Here is an 18,600-nt window from a genome sequence, read left to right on the forward strand (position 1 = left end):
CATAGGAACTCCATGGTAGAGGCAGGGTTAGAATTCAGTTCTCCAGGGTAGAATTCAACTGCCTTAACCATGAGACCATCCTTTCCCTTCTTAAAGTTCCCTGCCTCATACACACCTTTCAGTTTCTGCAAGAAATGAATCGGGGTCCTAGAGACTGTCGTCTTCACTCTAAAATCCTGATTTATCCCCAGAGCATGCGCCATCATGTGCACTGAATGATACAGGGGTCCTGTGGCGAAAAAATAGTATGTGATGAGCCTGGCTAGCTCAGTTGGTAGAACAGCAGACTTTTAATCTGAGGGTCCAGGTTTCAAGTCCCTGGTCAGGCACGCAGAACTTCTCCCCATGTGGCATCCTCCAAGATCTTCAGAAGGCATGTCCTGCTTCATGTTACTCCTTTCTTTAGGGGGGAGGGGTAGCTCGGTGGTTTGAGCATTGGCCTGCTAAACGCAGGGTTGTAAATTCAATCCTTGAGGGGGCCATTTAGGGATCTGGGGCAAAAATGGGGATTGGGCCTGCTTGGAGCAGGGGGTTGGACTAGATGACCTCCTGAGGTACCTACCAACCCTGATTCTATGATTGCATAATTAAGGACTGTATCATCATGCACGCACACAAAGTCTCCAAATTAAGGATATGCAAGCTTTTCACATAATTAATGGATCATCTTTAAATCTGTAGCTAGATATTTAGCACCTATTTAATTATTTTTAAAAATAAATGTTTGCTTAATACGAAGAGAATAACAATGAGCTCTGGTGTTTCTCTGTGTAGCGTGGAAGAATGTTGGGGAAGGTAGGGCGGTCACAGTCGGGCCTGGCCAGACCCCACGAGGAGGCAGGGAGGGAACGCCATTCAGCTTTACTTTGCCCCCCCACTCTGCTCTAGCCCTGCCCCCACCCACATCTGTGGCCCTTGTTCCGCTCCCGTCCCAGGCCTGTCCCTGCGTCTGATTGCAGCTCAGCTGCTGGCCCCTGTTCTTGGCCACTGGCCCCTGGCCCCCTCTCAGCGGCCGGCACCCAGCTTCCAGTCACAGCCCCTAGCCTAGCTGCAACTCTGCTCCTGGCCAGGAGGGAGAGGGGGGCACAGACACATTCTATTACTGGTAAGAGGGGGACACAAGAAGAAAAGTTAGGGGACCACTGGTGTAATGTGTGGTGGTAGGACTTAATTAGTGAATTAATATAAGGCAAGCTGTTACCACTAGATGGCAATATTTTCTTATGCCTATCCACTATTTTGTTTGAGAGAGCTTAATTTCTTCCAGTGAGTTCTAAATTACCTAATGAACTGCTTAAAGATTCTAGTATGGAGATGTCACAAGATCAATTGATTAAGTCTTTAAGATAACTTTAAAGTCACAATACATGTGATAAAACTTTGGGGTCTGTATTTCATTTTGAAGCAAAATATTTGGTATGTGGAGTTTCATGGATCGGAGGTATTATGGTGGTTTATTAACACATTTACTTACTGGAAGATATGACTGAATCTAGAAATATATATTATTATGCAGTTAATCAAATGAAACTAATGCAAATTTACTGTTTTATTGTTTGCCTCCTATAGCCTCCAAAATATTAGTGCTTGTGGTTGAGAGGGAAAAAAAATTATTTGGGAATATGGTTAGGATTTAGAGAAATCAGTGAAATGTCTAGAGACATTTAATATATCCATTTTATTCTCTTTCTGGAATTTGTCTAACCTGTGATATATATGGCCTAATGCCATACTGCTTATATAGACAAATCTATTGAATTCCATTCAGTTTGCTTATATAGATTATCTCAAAGTGTAAATTTGTGCTGCCATTACTTTGCAAACCCTTCAAGATGAAAGCCTTTAATGTATTGAATGAAGAAACGATTATCCTGTGCAGTTTTTGTTCTCATTTTTCAGTAGAATTTCTTTTAAATTGCAAAGACTTGACTAGAGCTGGGAAAAGTTTTTCCACACACTCTTTTTTTTCTTTTTGGGGGGGGGGGGAGGGGAGGCGAAGGGGGATGCAGATTCAGTGACACCAAAATGTTTCAGAAATTGGTCTTGATTTTTTTGCTCACTTGTTTCAACTGGAAAAACATTCTGAAAAAAGCTAAATGTTTTCTTTCAGCATTTTTGCAATGTTTCATTTTTTGTGTTTGAAAGGACTTTTCATTTCAAAACTTGCTTTGATAAAAAAAAATTAAAAACATTTAAAAGTTGTCGAAATCGAAAGAGCACATTTTGTTTGATCCAAAATGAATTTTTCTACCTTTTAATTTGCCAAAAAAATTTGACTTCATAAATAGAGCTCATTTATGAAAATATTTTGTTTCTGTTGAAACCTCACACCCTTTGTTCTGACTGGATGACTGTACAGTCCTCTTAGGCCAACAGTATCATTCCTTGTTGTGTGCTTTCAGCGCATATTTCAGTCCATTTTATCAAAAGAACCTGAAGAGTTTTAGTTTGAAACTTAAATAATGATACCTGTGTTCATTCATCAGAGCTTTCTAACCTCAGCTGAGGTGATCTGAAGCAAAATACTCTTTATTAGTTAATAAAATCTGTTTTCTGCAGCTAAATTATTAGATAAAGGGGTTCAATCTAGCTTGGGTGTAATTTACCAAGTGGCTTTTTATTCTTTACAGGTGGAAAGGAGACAAAACACAACCATTACAGATAAGATACTGAGGAATTCTTAGTTCTTCACTGAGTCTTTTATTTCAATCAGTATTTTAACAAGTGCTCAAAGTTCCCTGGCAGTTTAATCTGGAATACTAAATTGGGAAGCAAAATATTTTCTATAACTTTACAAAAATAAAATTATAGTTTTTTTAAAATCCTGGGCTTTAAGCTAATGCACTCCAACATTGACAAGGATGACTTTACATCTCAAAATATGGACTCCTGTCATGTTCTGACCTATGACAGCAGGCACAATGTGTAAACTGTAGTAAAACACACAAGGAGTCTTCTGATCACTTCTTTTGTCTTTGTTCCCTTTTGTGCTTTGAGAGAAGTTAGTTTTTAAAAAAAATGTGTAAAAATGATTTGCACAACAGCTTCTTTCTCTCGTTGGTTATATTCTGGGTTTTTTATTTTGGGTGCAATAACTTCTTCTGGGCCGGAATGTAACAATGTTGCTACAGAACTCCAGTGTCAAGTTGCACGGCTGCGAAAAAAACCTTGTTTTATCCTTTCACTTTTTAAAAGTATTTGAACCTATATGATATAAATTACTCCATTCACAGGTCCTCCACTACTGAGTCTTTACACCTTAGGCTGACAGGCTATGGAGCCACGTCACACAAACTATAGATTGGAATTTATTTGTATTGTGCCATAGGTGTACATGGTACTATACAACTTAAATGAGTGTGATGAAATTAAAGGATCAATAACTTGTGCAATTCTCAGCTATCTCATTTGCATATGTGACCTAACTGCATACATCTTGTAGAGTATAGCGATGGCATATTTTACTCATAATTTTGAAGATTTGTTCCTATCTCAGCCATGTAATATTGAAGACAAGCTAATAGGTAACTAATAATAACCATATTTAAAACAATATACATTGTGTATGGACACAGGGAGGCATTTCTTTTTTTCATTTGAAAAAAAAAAACCACAGCTGATGAGGAATATGCAAACGACCTTGTTCATAACTATATACCTGGACGTTATGTTTCACAGGCAATATTAGAAGTGAACTGGAAAAGTCCCAGATTGAATTCCTATACTAATGCAATATAAAAATGTTCATCTAGTGATTCCTTTTTTAACCATGTCTATGGTAGTGAAAATATGAATTGTGCATAGATGTGAATTAAACTTTTGTCACATCAGCAAGTGGTCTAATTAAGAAAACTATGCAAAGCCAACTCCTCGCAAACTGGTAATTCAAAGTCTGCCATTATTACTATTATTTAATTTAACCACTTTGGTTTCTATTAGATAGTCACATGGAAAGAAGGACCAGATCACCTAATGAGTCTTCCCCACAAAGTTTGTCTTTAAGTGCTGAGACCATGCCTGGAAAACTCAGGTGAAGAGGGGGCAATTCTACAGAAAACATTCTGGGGCCTGTGAAATAGGAGTCAATGGGGGAGTCTGAGCATAACCATCACCACTGAAATAGGGTTTGTTTCCCTGCTGATACTAGACTCAACTGAATTAGTTCCTCATTTTAAACAGATGCCCTTCACATGATGTTGTGGAGGGGAGCTCTCCCCTGAGTGTGCCCCCTCTCTTCCCAGCCACATCCTCCCAACCCTGTAGAGCCTCAAACTCAATGTGACCCTGTGTAGGGGCTTGTGTACAGAAAGGAAGGGTGGGAGTGCTCTGTATTTGTGAAACCCCATTCCCTCTGGTGAAATTTGCTCCATCTTTTCAAATTTTCTGCTGTTTCTCTGCTCTCTAAGTTGAAAGGAGGAAGACGTGATTTGGCCCATGGGGGGGTATGTTTGCTGCTAGAATCCTTTCTTTACTTCCTACCTACTGCCACTTTACAATTCTTAATCTACTTTAGCAGCCGGGTGGTTTTTTTTATGATTTGTGTTATGGTCCCAGCCCCTTCATTATTTTGTCTACCCCTAACCAAATGAAATTCGAGGCAGGAACATTGCATAGAAAGGGTATAAGGGGTAGTGAGTACAACAACATGGAGCAATCCACTAATACTTCTGCAACTTACATATACGATGCATATCTGCTGAAAAAATGTTTTCTCTATCTGATTTCGTAACTAGTTAGTAAATACAATGGGAGGCATGAAGCAACTGCATACCTAATGTAACTGAATGAGAAAAATACTTACATCCCACTAAACCTTTGGTTGTTTTTACAAGTTAAACAACGATATGTAAAAATAGCTTAAATTACTTTGGATGTTACTTAGGAGAATTTTCCATTTAACTTCTGACAGGAGGATAGTTTTATATATTTTTTTTTTCTTTTGTGTAAAACCTGTAAGATAGATCCTTGTAGGGTTTCTTTATATATACATATCTACAGCAGAGTCCTAAAGAATAAGACTAAAGCCATTATCACAGTATTAACACAATACTATACAGAGTGATTCCTGATAGTTAAATTTGGATGAGAAACTGAGTATTAGGGGGAAATGAACCACAACAGCAAAATGGCAGAGCCAACTGAAGCAAGAGCTTTAGGTTACCATAGTAGTTAAAAAGCCAAGTACGTCTGCAGTCGTAAAGTGCAATTACTGTTGTGCAGTCATGTCAGGCCAGGGATCAGACTGGACGAAGTTCAAAGCAAAAACATCAAACGAGTGCCGTTCAGGATTCAAGGAGGGGAAAAAAAATAAGGAAAAGAACAACAGTTCTCAGGCATTCCAGTGCATCAAGAAAATAAATGTCCTTTTCTTTCTGAAAAGAAAAACCCTCAGTCATATGGAACCCTAGTTTTATAGTCATTAAAAATAGTTTTTTCCTTTCAACTGAGAATGTTCCAATGTGACACAGTACAAACAAACAACATCAGGGTAAGGACAAATACACTGGAGTCCTTTTTTGGTGCCTCACTGCTATAGCGGTCTATTTTGTTCTCCTCTGGTGACTCTTCAGGTCTCGGTGCTGATGAAGCACACTGAACTAATGGCATCTGATAAGAAGTGGCTCTCTTCTCTGGTCTGTCTGGACTGGACCCATCACTAGGTCTCTGGCCGTTATACAGTAAGTAGCTACCCCTGGCATCCTGCTCCATTTTGAAGATTTCATACTCTGTGTGTGGTAGGCGGATCCCCAAAGCAACACAGCCATTGGTATGAGTAACATCCTGTTGTACTCCAACTTGCCACGATCCCTCTGCTCCACACTCATTCCCATTGAAGACATTCAGTAGAGAGGCTGTAGCTATATCCATGGGGGTGACTTTCATGTGATTTACTGTAAAGGAAAAAGAGAAAGCTAAATATCTCTGAGGGACAAAGCAAAAGTCAAGGTGACAGTCTTATTATTAGCCCTGAATTCAGAGATGCAACAAAGGGCTTGATTCTCTCGGTTGGTTGGTTTAGCTATAAAGACAGAGGAAGGAGGATACAATAAAACTTTACTCAGAATTTAATTAAATATTAGTTCCACGGGCAACATGAGAATTTTTAAGATAGTCCACAAAGATAATGACCTAACAAATTCCAAATGGACACCTCAAACCTCAGAAAATGTAACAGTTTCACCATCTCTCATAGACTATCCATACCACCATATGAATTACATCTTTAGGTCTGAATTATAGAGAGAGACCCTATCCCATCTCTTAAAAATAACCGCAGTTTATAATTTCAAACATAAGTCTTACAACTTTCTGCAATTCTAGCTATACTGACCAGATTTCAGTGGAGTTTGGCATGTAAGCGTTGATTTTCATCAGCTCAATTGCAACAGACCTGAAGAAAAGCTAAACTGAATGGATTTAGGGGAACTTAAATGGAGTTTGCACTAGGGATGAATTTGGCCCAGTATGTTACATAAAAAGAGAACTGGGGTTTTCAGTGGATTAGCATTGACAAACTTCACCAAAAATAAAACAAAATCCTTCACAACCCTCCAGAAATGTAAATTCTGCTGTAGGATATTAGGAACGTATATGTGATTCCAGAATTTTTTTAAAGCAGGACTTCTCAGAATTTTCATGTTGAGATTTTATAACCGTGTATGTGTTTGGGTGGTCTCACGATCCATATTATTTCCCAGGTGCTACACAAAGATCAACTGAAGAAAACTAACAGTTCATCCTCTTGGTTTTCTAGTGCTGGATTCTCATATGTTCAGCAGCAGGTTGAACAATACATTATAAATAAGCAGCATGGGTGAAATGCTGACCTTACTGAAGTTTTCACCCCACATAATTATTTCCAGGTAACCAACCATGGCTCTGTGTTGCTATTGTGAGCAGAACCTCCGCCAGACTGGAGCAACCCTTAGGCTCCTTTGGAAATTCTGTCCTAATCTGTTAGTTCCTCCAGTCAGGCTCTTTCCTAAGTTGGAGACATAGGAGAGTCTAAAAGGGCATATGAGGCTTCTCAAATGTCATTTCAAGTTAGACCACAGGGGCCTGTGAATCTTGCCAGATCTCAAGCTAAGCAGAAAGGTATAGTCAGTGCTTGGTGATGATTCCATAGGTGACATTGTCAATGCTGAACCAATTTCCCAGGGTGATACCAAGGGGGGAGGGACTGTCTTTTGTCTTAAGATGCTAAAGCTACTGCTCTCTTGCTGTGAAAGATTCTACAGTATTCTTTATAAGAGGAGAGTGCTTTCTCACATTTATCTCACCAGTTGGATAACTGAATTCTGCCCATATGCTCCTGTAGTTTCAATAGATATTCTTCACTTAGTGACTGAAGCTGTTTTGTAGTTTTGCTGTGCATTTAAAAGTTACTACATTTTGCCTCAGAAGTTGCTGCATTTCTCTGTGTGTGTGTGTGTGAGTGTGAGAGAGAGAGAGAGAGACGTGACCCCTCTGCACAGTTTGCATATCAGTTTGGGAAGTTCTTGACACTATACAAATTTTGAATCATTATCACTGGCAACTTTCACCCAGCTATGAACCACCTATCTTCTTTCTCAGTAATGGAACAAAACTGCACAATGTAGCGGTCGTACCTTTAAACACAAACTCTGTTCCTCCCATCACTTTGGAAGAGTGCACTCCCCTGCTGTAGCGCCCTTTGGCATAGATGGTAAAGGTGGGGTGCTTACAGATGGGATCAGAGTAGTGGTAATAATGACCTTCCCAGGTATTGTTGTTATCGTGGAAGATGAAGTGCCTGGTGAGAAAGAGGACTTCAGGACGCACCTCACAGCGCTGGCTCACCCATTCTCCATGCAATCCAATAGTCAAATCGGCCTTTGGAGGTAAGATTGGAGGATGATGCTCATCTGACCGGTAAATGATTCTACATGCTATACAGGTATGATCGTGATTCTGAAACAAAGTAGAGAAAAACCCTGTTAGACATTCTCCTCAATGAAGACCATGATGTTTGTGTCATGTTGAAATCAACCTCACATCTAACGATTTCAAATGTTTGCCTCATTTTACTGTAGATTCCGTACGTCAGAGTGATGTACCTGAAATATGCTGCACACAGCATATTTTGCAGCAGGGAGAGGGTTAAGATATTAATTTCTTCTCATGGGTTTACCTTGAACAAATATTCTATTTCAGGTATTTATTGTTTCCTTCATTTGGAAGGGAAAAAAAACTTTGAATCTATAATGCTGGCAGAATGGCTAACTCATAAGTAGGTGCCTTAAAAACCTGCTCTTCATTTCATTAAAAAGAAATGTTCAGCTCTGACTTTTTATTAATTACCTCTTTTTAATGATTAACTTTGGATGCGGTGGATATGTACATACATCCTCCTAACTTTAATTTGGTTAGCAGTCTGCAAAATTAATATCCTGCTATTTAAACTTTAGGCTTTCGTGTAAAATATCAACGCAAAAATATTTCATTTCCAGGGGTACCTGCATGAAGGGACTCTGTCAGTTTTCCTCTCAATGACATGCATGCAACTCCACTCACTTAAATGTAGCTGCAAAGGTGTGTGTAAGCAAAGTTTGGCCCTAAACTTAAAAACAGAACATCAACTTTCTCCTGTGTGCTACTAATAAAACACCATTGATGATTAAACTGTGAGAATGTATTTTTCACAACTGATTTACTTCTTGTTTTTCACTCATTTTGGACAGTCAGTCTCTGGATAGAAGTTCCATGCTTGAACAGTAAGAGTATAGCTGCAGAAATATACTACCAACCATGTGACCAGGATGGTGATGGTGACTGTGAAATGCTCAGGGAGATTAGAGAGGTTACAAAAACAGAACACACAATAATACCCGGGGATTTCAACTATTCCCATATTGACTGGGTACATGTCACTTCAGCATCGGATATAGAGAGAAAAATTTTAGACTCCATTAATGACTGTTTCTTGGAGCAGGTAGTCCTGGAACACTCAAGGGGAGAAGCAATTCTTGATTTAGTCCTAAGCAGAGGACAGGATCTAGTCCAAGAACTGAATATAGCTGAACCACTCGGTCAGAGCAATCATAATGTAATTAAATTTAACATCCTTGTAGGGGGAAAAATACCGAAGAAAAACACCACAGTAGCATTTAAGTACAAAAAGGGGAACTACACAAAAATGAGGACACTAGTTACACAGAAATTAAAAGGTACAGTAGCAAAAATGAAATGCCTGCAAGCTGCCTGGAAACTATTTAAAAACATCACAAATGAACATAGAAGCTCAAATGATATATATATACACACCCCAAATACAAAAAACTGCAAAAGGACCAGAAAATGCCACCAGAAAACAGGAGACTAAAAGAGGCAAAAAGGCATCCTTTAAAAATTGGAAATCAAATTCTGTTCATTCCCTCTGAAGCATCTGGCATTGGCCACTGTCAGAGGACAAGATACTCCTAGATGGACCATTGGTCTGTTCCAATATGGCCATTCTTATGATCTTATGGCCTACTATGCAGTGTTGTTGTTGTCGTCGTGTTGGTCCCAGGCTATCAGAGAGACAAGGTGGGTGAGGTGACATCTATTATTGGACCACCTTCTATTGGTGAGAGAGACAGGCTTCTGAGATAACACAGAGCTCTTCTTAAGACGTTGGTCCAATAAAAGATATTACCTCACCCACCTTGTCTCCCTTATGGCCTAGTGTCACTTTCTGGTGCTCATATACTAGACAATGATGTGGTATGTGGGTCGCCATGTCTACATGTGTCTTCACTGTAATAAAAAAAAATCAAGAAAACATTTCTAATGGATATTTTAACTCCTACATTCTGGCCCAAGACTACCTGACATATTATCCTTTCTATAATACAAGCACCTAGTTCAGGATGGGCTATGTTTTAGTGCCATTAAAATCAGTGAGAGGTATACAACTGATTTCAATGGAAACACGCTTTGGCTTGTTTATCTAGCATAAATCTTGACATTGCAAGGTGTGAAGCACCTCCATTGACCCCCCCCGCACTGGAGATGAGGGCACTCAGCAGGATTCAGCCCTGATTGGACATGTGGGTTGTGATTCTGAGCTGTGGCCCCACCAGGAGCAGCACAGAACTCATTCGGGGTGGGGGAAAGAGGGCTAAGGTGAGTTTAAGCCATTGGTGCCCTCCCAATCCTGGCCTGCTCCATGACTCCCAGTGTAATTTTGACAGCTTTGGGGGCCAGTGTAAGTTATGGCAGCTGCTCCAGCTGCCTAGGAGTTGCAGCGATCCCCAGAATCTCCATTGTGCTGTGGCCTCATCCCCTATGTGAGGACATGTGAAGGCGGGGCCTTGGGAGGGCAACCTTAGGCTGTCATCCTCAGTTCCAGTATTGGAGAATCCCCACCCCACCCCTTAAGCCAGCTCCCATGCTTTTAGAGCTTTTTTTGCACTGCTCTGGCCCTTTTACCTGACATGAAGGGGAGCTAGAGCTGGGTTGGTTTAGCATTATAAATATGCTGTCAGAGGCCTTCCACAGAAACTAAAATGAGTGTGTATGTATGTGGGGGGAGGGAGAGTCTCAGTTCTCTTTCTAATGGATAAGTGTTGACACAATGATCAAACGATTACACATCAGGTGCATTCTGGTATGAGATGCAGTTTGTTGGGTGTGCAGTAACTGAACTAACATGCAGAATGAACCTTCTCTCGATGTCCGGTTCAAGGTCCCTAGTAGGGAGGAATTCAATTTCCAAGGCTCCCAGTCCTCTAACATCAGAAATGAAAACTCTGAAGACTTTTATGTAGTTTCTAGCACTGTTTGTGACTTCACAAAGTTTTAGGGTTTTGGGGTTTGTTTTTTTTTTTTTTGGCAAGAGAGGGCAGTTTAGCTATTCTGCTTTCAAACTGCAGATTACTCAGCTGCAAGAGAAACGTTTTCTGCTTTTCTAAGCAAACTTTGAACCACAGTTTCTTGAAGGATAAAGTATTATGAAACAAATTCTTTTAGCTAACATGAATTATGTCTATAAATAATTAAATTATGCAGAATAACTAGAGCGCTGTTAGATAAAAGCAAAATTTTCTGCTCTAGCACCTGTTGTGTATTTGCTACATACTGTTTGTTTACATATCTTTGGATCTGATGGTAGTACTTCTATAAAGGGCTGCTGAAATACAGAATGCGGTGGTTGGTACTTTACACTAGATTGAAAAAACTTCTATAGTTAGAAGGAAAGGTACAGAACACACAGTCTTGTGCCTTTCTCCCCTTTCATGGAACATACCCATATAAAAACAGAAAAATGCCACTGAGTAATTTCACTGATCCAGTGGAGCTACTAGAGATTTGCATGACTGTAACTGAGAACAGAACCTGGTCCTGAATATTTGGCTTACATGAACACTAAAAAAGCACCGATAATATGAGGATTGTGAAAGTGTGGCATTTTCTGAGGCTTGAGGGTTCTATTTGGAGTTTGTTGGTCCAATGGTTCAGTGGTTAGTCTAGAACTCAGGAGACCCAAGGCCAATTCCTGGCTGTGGCACAGGGTGCCTGTGTGATCTTGAGCTAAAACAAAAAAACCAACCAGACTCCTCTGTTTCCCTATCTACAACTTGTGCATTCTCTGCCAAGCACGGATGAAGTGAGAGTAAATACATCAAAGACTCTGTGGTGCTCAGATTCTATGGTAATAGAGGCAATGGAAGGCATCTAAGATAGACTGGAAGTTAACTGGCTTTGTGTCATCCAGTCTAAGTTAAAAGAAATTAAAGGGCAGTGAGCACATCTCCACCTCTCATTCAAAAACCTTGCTAGCAGTTTCAGCAGAGGAGCTCAGGATTGAACAGACATGAAGACTGAACTGCACTCTTCCCCACTCATGGCTGAGGCATATCGGCAAGGGAGAATGGGGAAAACTGCAGAGCAGCTACCCGAGATGTGCAGTGAGTCTCTAAGCTGTCAGTCCAACACCTTTCACAAGCACTCATTCACTTGATATTCATTTAAAAAAAGTATTAGCCCATGAGCAACTCTGAACCATAAATCTTCAGGAGAAAACTTTCTGATTTACTTGAAGACAGATGAGTTTCATAACTCCCAAGCAAGCCTGGTAAGTTTTTTTTATGGTAGAACAGAAGAAGGAGGAAACAAGTTTCATCAGATTTTGTTTTAGGGTTTGTTCATGAGCAGGGCTATAATATAAAGTTTCTAACCTTTCTTTTTACTTATGCTGGCTGCCTTCTAGTGGGAGCTCTACTGAAGTCACTGCTCCTTTAGGATTCAGATTATTCCCTCCAATCCCATATAAACCCCTTTCAGATTCATTATAGCTTTGACTGAAAATTGTTTTAAGAGAGCTATGAACTTTGTAATAGCAAGTGTATGCTTATACATTGCTCCAAAATCCCTGAAAATGTAGCTTTTGTCCAATTAATGGAAGAAAGACATTTAGTTTTTGTTATAAAGTGAATAGATCTAATTATGGAGTAATTATTTTTGAGGGTGGCTTTTTCTTTTTTCAATGTTGCTTTCATTTGTGAGATCTTTCTTTTCTAGGCCAACTGCTTTTGGCTCTAAATCAGACTGCTTCAGGCCTTGTAAAAATCACTCTTTCCATATGTCTTTAGCAAGGGCAATAGGATCTAGTTTCTAAACACAGACATTTAAAGAAAACCTTAAACAGGCAAAAAGCATTCTCCAAGCACAACTAAAATAATTTCTAATAAAAAACTCACTTGAGCATAAAATAAGCTAAAATGCTTTAAAATGAATGGTGGATAAGATGGATAGCTCTTGCTTTACAAAAAAAGTAAGGTTCTGTGTGTGAATAAGTATTTCTAACACTGGGATCTATCTAGAAGAAACAGCTGCTGCCAAATGAAAACTCTACAAGCTTCTCAAGCTATGGAGCTCTAGGGGCTTTTTCCTATTCTGCAGAGGGCTTGTCTTTTGCTAGTACCTGCAAAATGCTGACTCTGTGGTTACCTAAATCTTCTCCATTCCTGGTGACTTTTCTGAGTCCGATTGTAAAGTCAGTCAGTCAGGCCACATAGACTAAGGCTTGTTCCCTAGCTGACAGCTCTGTTCAGGAGCTCAGGGACAAAAGAGGATCCTAGAGATTTGAAGATTACCACCACTACCACTCTTCATTATTCTCTGCTGCTGCTTCCACTGAAAGGTTGATCGGTAGCCCTTGCCTTCACTTGGGGGAAAACCCCATTGAAACAGCAGTAGGAGTGGGGTTCCTTGGACTTTTTCAAGTTCCCTTGTGATTGGGAATTCAGAAATAACCTTTCCCAGTACATTTTATTTTTCTTACAAATCCTTTGGCTGCCAGGGACTTGTTATTCTCGGAGCTGGTCATGGTGGTTATGCCAGTGCCAGGGCTATAGACACTCCATCAGGGAGATGGCTGTTTTCTGCACCCCTGAGCGATGGTAAAATCTTAAAAATAAAGCCTAATGTTTTCTCCTTGGAGGGTATTTGCCTGGTCTGAACTGAACACCTTCATACTTCACTCCTACTTTGCAAAATTAAAAGCCCTTTAAGCCCTTTTCAGAAAAGCAGAAAATTTTCTTTAAAGTAGAGAGGCAGCTGGAATTCAAGTGGAATCCAACAGCCCTGCCCTACTTTTTATATCAATGAGATACATCCTGCAGATAAGTAGGTTATTACTGATGGTGTTTATTACAGTAGTGTCTAGTGACCAGCCAAGAACAATGACTTGATCCTGAGAACTACATGTCAGACAATGGTGATGGGGGTGCCATAAAAATGTAGTTATTTTTAGGTGCTCAACTAATGCGCTCTCTATTGTGTTGATCATAATGAGCCTATATCTTGAGATAGTATAGAGGGGACAGAACTAAAAACTTCAACTTTTAAAAAAATAAACATTCCTTTTTCAAAACAAAAGTTTTTCAGGGAAAATGGGAGCTTCTTTTGAAAAAAAAATTAAGTGAAAAACAAACATTTTCAGTGTTTGTTTTTTCACTGAAAAATTAAAATATTTCCATGAAAAATTCAGGAAAAAAAACAATTTTTTTGTTCCTTTTGAATATTTTGACAGCATATATTTACCATTTCCTGACCTGCTTTACTCATGCTCTTAATAGGAGTTTATACCTCTCAGGCAGGGGCACATTAAGATGGCAGAAGAATGGGTGGTGAGGATAATGGTGGCATGTAGCTCTCAAAGTCCCATCGTGGAGTTTGGAATCTAGCACTTTATTACAGGAGAGTCTGAATCAGGAGCAAGTGTGCGACTCCAGCTGTTTAGGGCTGACGCTAGCTAAGGCAAGGTGAGACGGATGGTAGGTCTACAATGCAATTAAAAACCTGTGGCTGGCCTGTGCCAGCTGACTCAGGCTGGCAGGGCTCAGGCTCAGGGGCTGTTTAATTGTGGTGTGGAGGTTTGGGCTCAGGCTGGAACCCAGTCTCTAGGACCCTGAGTCACCTGGCACAGGCCAGCCACAGGTGTCTAACTGCAGTGTAGATGTACCCTGAGAATATTGAGGCGGGGGGACCCACAGCTGTGAACACTAGTTTTCTGAGTAGCACTTTTTTAGAGCTTGTCAATCCCTTAAATTTATTCTACTCAAACTACACTACAAATGAAAATAAAAACAGGAGCCTAGTGAAAAGACAATCCATTTCCATTAACTTGGAAAGGGGTTCGGGAGGTCATTCCTCCCTTCACACATGCTAAAGCTGCGTGCAACTCCCCTGCCCTCTTTCTCTGGAGCCACAGAATGGTGAACATATCCTTTTTAAATGATAAGGCCAGTAAAATATTCACAAGCATATACTCTGCAAAAGTTCTTTCTGATCCTGCTTGCCTGCCTTTGAACTCTTCCTTATCCTACTCTCTCCTTTCCAGTGACACCAATGAAAAACAAAAACCCAACCCAGAAACTCTTGGCAGAGCGATTGCTTGTTTCTGTAATGCTCCACTTGGGGCCCTAATGCTTTTAACTTTCATTTTTTTATTTAAACTCAGCTCAGGGATAGATTTAATGCTTCTGGTTTAAGTTCCCCCTACTTTACCATTGTGGTTTGAGCCAGCTTACCAGCTCTCCTCCTATGCTGCTGTCACCCCTATCTTGCTCAATTAGAATAACTCCCATACTTCATGCACTGTGAACTCACATACTTTAGATTTTTTATAAAAATACTGGGCTTCATAAAATTATATAGAAACAAAAATGATTCCCAAAACGTCCTGCTCCTACTGCCTTCCACTCCCTTGTCTACTCCAGCACCTTTCATGCAACAGTTTGCTTCAAAAGGGCCAGATCTTTTGCAGATGTAAATTATCACTCCATTAGTCAATGGAGCAACACCGATTCACAAGGCTGTGCCCCAAGAAGCAGGTCCTGTTTAGCTAGTGTCTCAGACAAATTAATAACAGGCAGTTATTTAGTTAGAAATGTCAGAGTTGTGAATCAAGTAACTGAAATCAGCTGGAAGAAAATATTGCCATGGGTGAATGGCTGGATGCGGGGGAAGGGTGAGGTAGGAGAGAAGGGAAAAATAAAATAGGCTCTTACCGATAATCTAGCAAAAATCCACAAAGCTAGTCTGCCAAGGCTAATAGCAGAAAAGGGCATACCAGGTCACGATTATTACTATAAACACTTCTAAGCAGCATATCACCTGAGAATCTAGGTGGCAGATCCTAGATCTAGCAACTAAAATGTCCCAAGATGGAAACACAAATAACCTAAAAAAAAATTCCTTTGGAGCCATTAAATTCACAGGCAGGCTAAAAGGGTCTTAAAATAAAGGCAAAAAGCTGGACTTCATCATCATGTTGCCAACTAGCTCAGGCCACATAAAGGGCACTTTCAAGGCTATGCCACGTTGTAGTTGTGTCAGTCCCAGGATATTTTAGTGAGGCAAGGTGGGGAAGGTAATATCTTTTACTGGACCAACTTCTGTGGGTGAAAGAGAAAGCTTACCTCACCCACCTTGTCACTTTCATGGATACTCAGTACAATTTCTCATTCCACTCCTCCACCCTCAAAGATAATTCCAGACCAAGACAACGCTTTAATGAACTCCACCACAAAAGTGGTACCTTGTAGGCTTGCCATGACCTCATATGTGGCCAAGGTGGCTAACATAGAAGGCTGACTGCTGGTCATTGAGAAGTATGGTTGATGCAGTTGTAACTCAGGCTGCCAAATGGGATGAACTTACTCAAAAACAGAAGATTTAAAACTTTTTAAAAGTCATGAAATGAATGAAAGATGTTTCATATGGTTGGAAAAAAAAAAATCAGTAATCCTGCTGCAACATTGCCAGGGTTTTTTTTGGGGAATTCAGAGCAGGCAGAAGGGTGGGAAGTGGTGAGATTTGTCTACATATGAATGCCACAAATTTTAGGGCATTGCATGTGTCAAATGCTCCCAGAAGCGGAAGGGCAGGGAAGGAAGCTGAAGGTGCTATAATTGCACCATTGGCGGATATAAATGATTTTAATTGAATTTCACAAGCCCACATAAAATCAAAATAAAGTCTTAAATTGTTGTTCTTCCTGAATTTAAATCCCATCATCTATAGCAGAGGTGGGCAAACTATGGCTGTGAGCCACATCCGGTCTGCAGGACCATCCTGCCTGGCCCTTTAGCTCCTGGCTGGGGAAGCTAGCCCCCAGCCCCTCCTCTGCTGTTATGCTGCCATGCGGGCAGTGGAGCTGTGAGCTCCTACCGCTTTGAGGGGCATGGTAAGGGGTGGCGGTGGTGTGCATGGCAGGGGTTGGGTAGGGGGTCCCAGGGGGCAGTCAGGGGACAGGGAGCAGTTGAATGGGGCACAGGTTCTGGGGCGGTCGTGTGTGTGTGTGGTTTGGGGCGGGGGGTCCTGGGAGGGGGTGGTCAGGGGACAAAGAGCAGGGGGGGTTGGATGGGTCAGGAGTTCTGAGGGGGGCAGTCAGGGGGCAGGAAGTGGGAGGGGGCCAGGCTGTTTGGGAGGGCACAGCCTTCCCTACCTGGCCCTCCATACAGTTTTGCACGCCAATGTGGCTGGCCCTTGGGCCAAAAAAAGTTTGCCCACCCCTGATCTACAGCAAAAGATGAAATGAGACCCAAAACAGCTTTTTCCTCAGAGGAACATGCCTGCATCTGTCATCTATCCCGCTAAATTGATGCTAATTTATAGTGACAAATCACATATTTTCGGAAGCAGAAGCAACAAACCATATATATTTTGGGAAGCAGAAGCAACAAACAAGGTCCTGGAAAAAGTGATGCAAGTGATTGATTGAACTTGACTGAACTTGAAGACTCTGGGCATGAAGAACTGCAAGAATAAAGCTGCCTTAAAATGTTAGTTATGCTTTTACAATTGTAAAATAGAACTAATAATTAAATCCACAAAGACAAAATAAAGCACATTTTAAAAATCTTCAAGGTTTATACAAGAGCAAAAGTCATATTTCACCTTGCCAATTTTAAAGAATGGCTTTTCCTCTGAAGAGTAAATAAAGTGTGTTACTTTAAAAGTAAGAAGAAAGAACTTTTAAAAGTAGCATATTCTTTGCAACATTATACCCAGTAGATTTGAAATGTGAAATAAGCCTCAGATAAATGATTGGTTAATTTATCTCTAAAGACAATCCCATACATTCTATTACTCATAATTGTCTTGAAATCACTGAGTTTTTTTAAAAATAGTTTTCTTCTGCTTTCTCCTTTCCCCCCCATCCTATTTCCTTAAGCAACTGTCTTACGCAAATACAAAGATGTGAAACCCCTCCATTTACCACTGTATCTAGAACAGACTTTGCATGTTTTAGTAGCAGTATTTATGGTTTGGCCAATCAAAAAAATACTGTCCTCAGACAATTACATTTCTTGGCTGAAGTAATATTTTACACATCACCTTCTATCTGAGGTATTCAATACACTTAATAGACGTTTATTAATTCATCCTTGGAATTATCCTGGGTACTAGGCAAATAAGTAGTGGTTTCATTTTACAGATGAAGAAACTCAGATTAAGGACCAAATTTTCAAATGTGTCCACTAATTTTGGACACCTCTGGTTTTGGATGCTCAATTAAAACCTGATTTTCCAGACGTCTGAGTACCCAGAACTCCACCCACAGTCAATGGTACTTGCAAGTGCTAAGCACTTCTGAAAATCAGACCCCCTCTCCCAAATATTTGCAAGAGAGAAGACAGACACTTAGTATATGGTTTTGAATGAGAATGTTTCTCATTAAAATTGCATGTCAAATATTTGAGCTAAAAAAAAAAAGTGGTAAATAAGGGTATTCAAACACATTTTTTGGTTCTGAAGACATTACAAAAACTTCCGTCCTAACACTCTAATAGCTACCACGATGTCAGTAGAATAACCCGTTAACATAATCCTCACTCTGATCTTTGTAGCCTGACAGAATAAAGAGAAAGAGGCACCTGGAGTTCAATGTTCAGTAAACAATATTTTAGTGCAAATTATGTGTGCAAGCTGGGTGCCAGTACAATTTCCATGCATATTACCTCCATTTTTAGACATATGCATCTTTTCTAAATAGCGCTCTTATTTTCACTAACAGCAGGTCGAGCTCCAGACCTGTTCTTGATTTCTCAGACCATTAGGGACTTTATATCTCTCACCACCTCTGCA

The 18,600-nt window shown here is 40.3% G+C and overlaps 1 protein-coding gene and 1 non-coding gene across 2 annotated transcripts in view; one reads left to right on the forward strand and one right to left on the reverse strand.

Moving 5' to 3' along the window:
- Positions 1 to 256: 256 nt before the first annotated feature.
- Positions 257 to 329, forward strand: TRNAK-UUU (transfer RNA lysine (anticodon UUU)). The gene has a single exon. It is a non-coding gene; the product is annotated as a tRNA-Lys (tRNA).
- Positions 330 to 2,603: 2,274 nt separating this feature from the next.
- APCDD1 (APC down-regulated 1) overlaps positions 2,604 to 18,600 on the reverse strand; it is a 37,657-nt gene continuing 21,660 nt past the window's right edge. Inside the window, exons 4-5 of the mRNA XM_074944647.1 lie at positions 7,611 to 7,932; positions 2,604 to 5,891 (exon numbers count right to left, since the gene is read on the reverse strand). Of these exons, the coding sequence (XP_074800748.1) occupies positions 5,440 to 5,891; positions 7,611 to 7,932 (774 nt within the window). The 3' untranslated portion in view covers positions 2,604 to 5,439. The remainder of the gene's footprint in view (positions 5,892 to 7,610; positions 7,933 to 18,600) is intronic.

Source organism: Natator depressus, chromosome 2 (assembly GCF_965152275.1).
Source record: "Natator depressus isolate rNatDep1 chromosome 2, rNatDep2.hap1, whole genome shotgun sequence".
In the NCBI taxonomy this organism is placed as follows: domain Eukaryota; kingdom Metazoa; phylum Chordata; order Testudines; family Cheloniidae; genus Natator; species Natator depressus.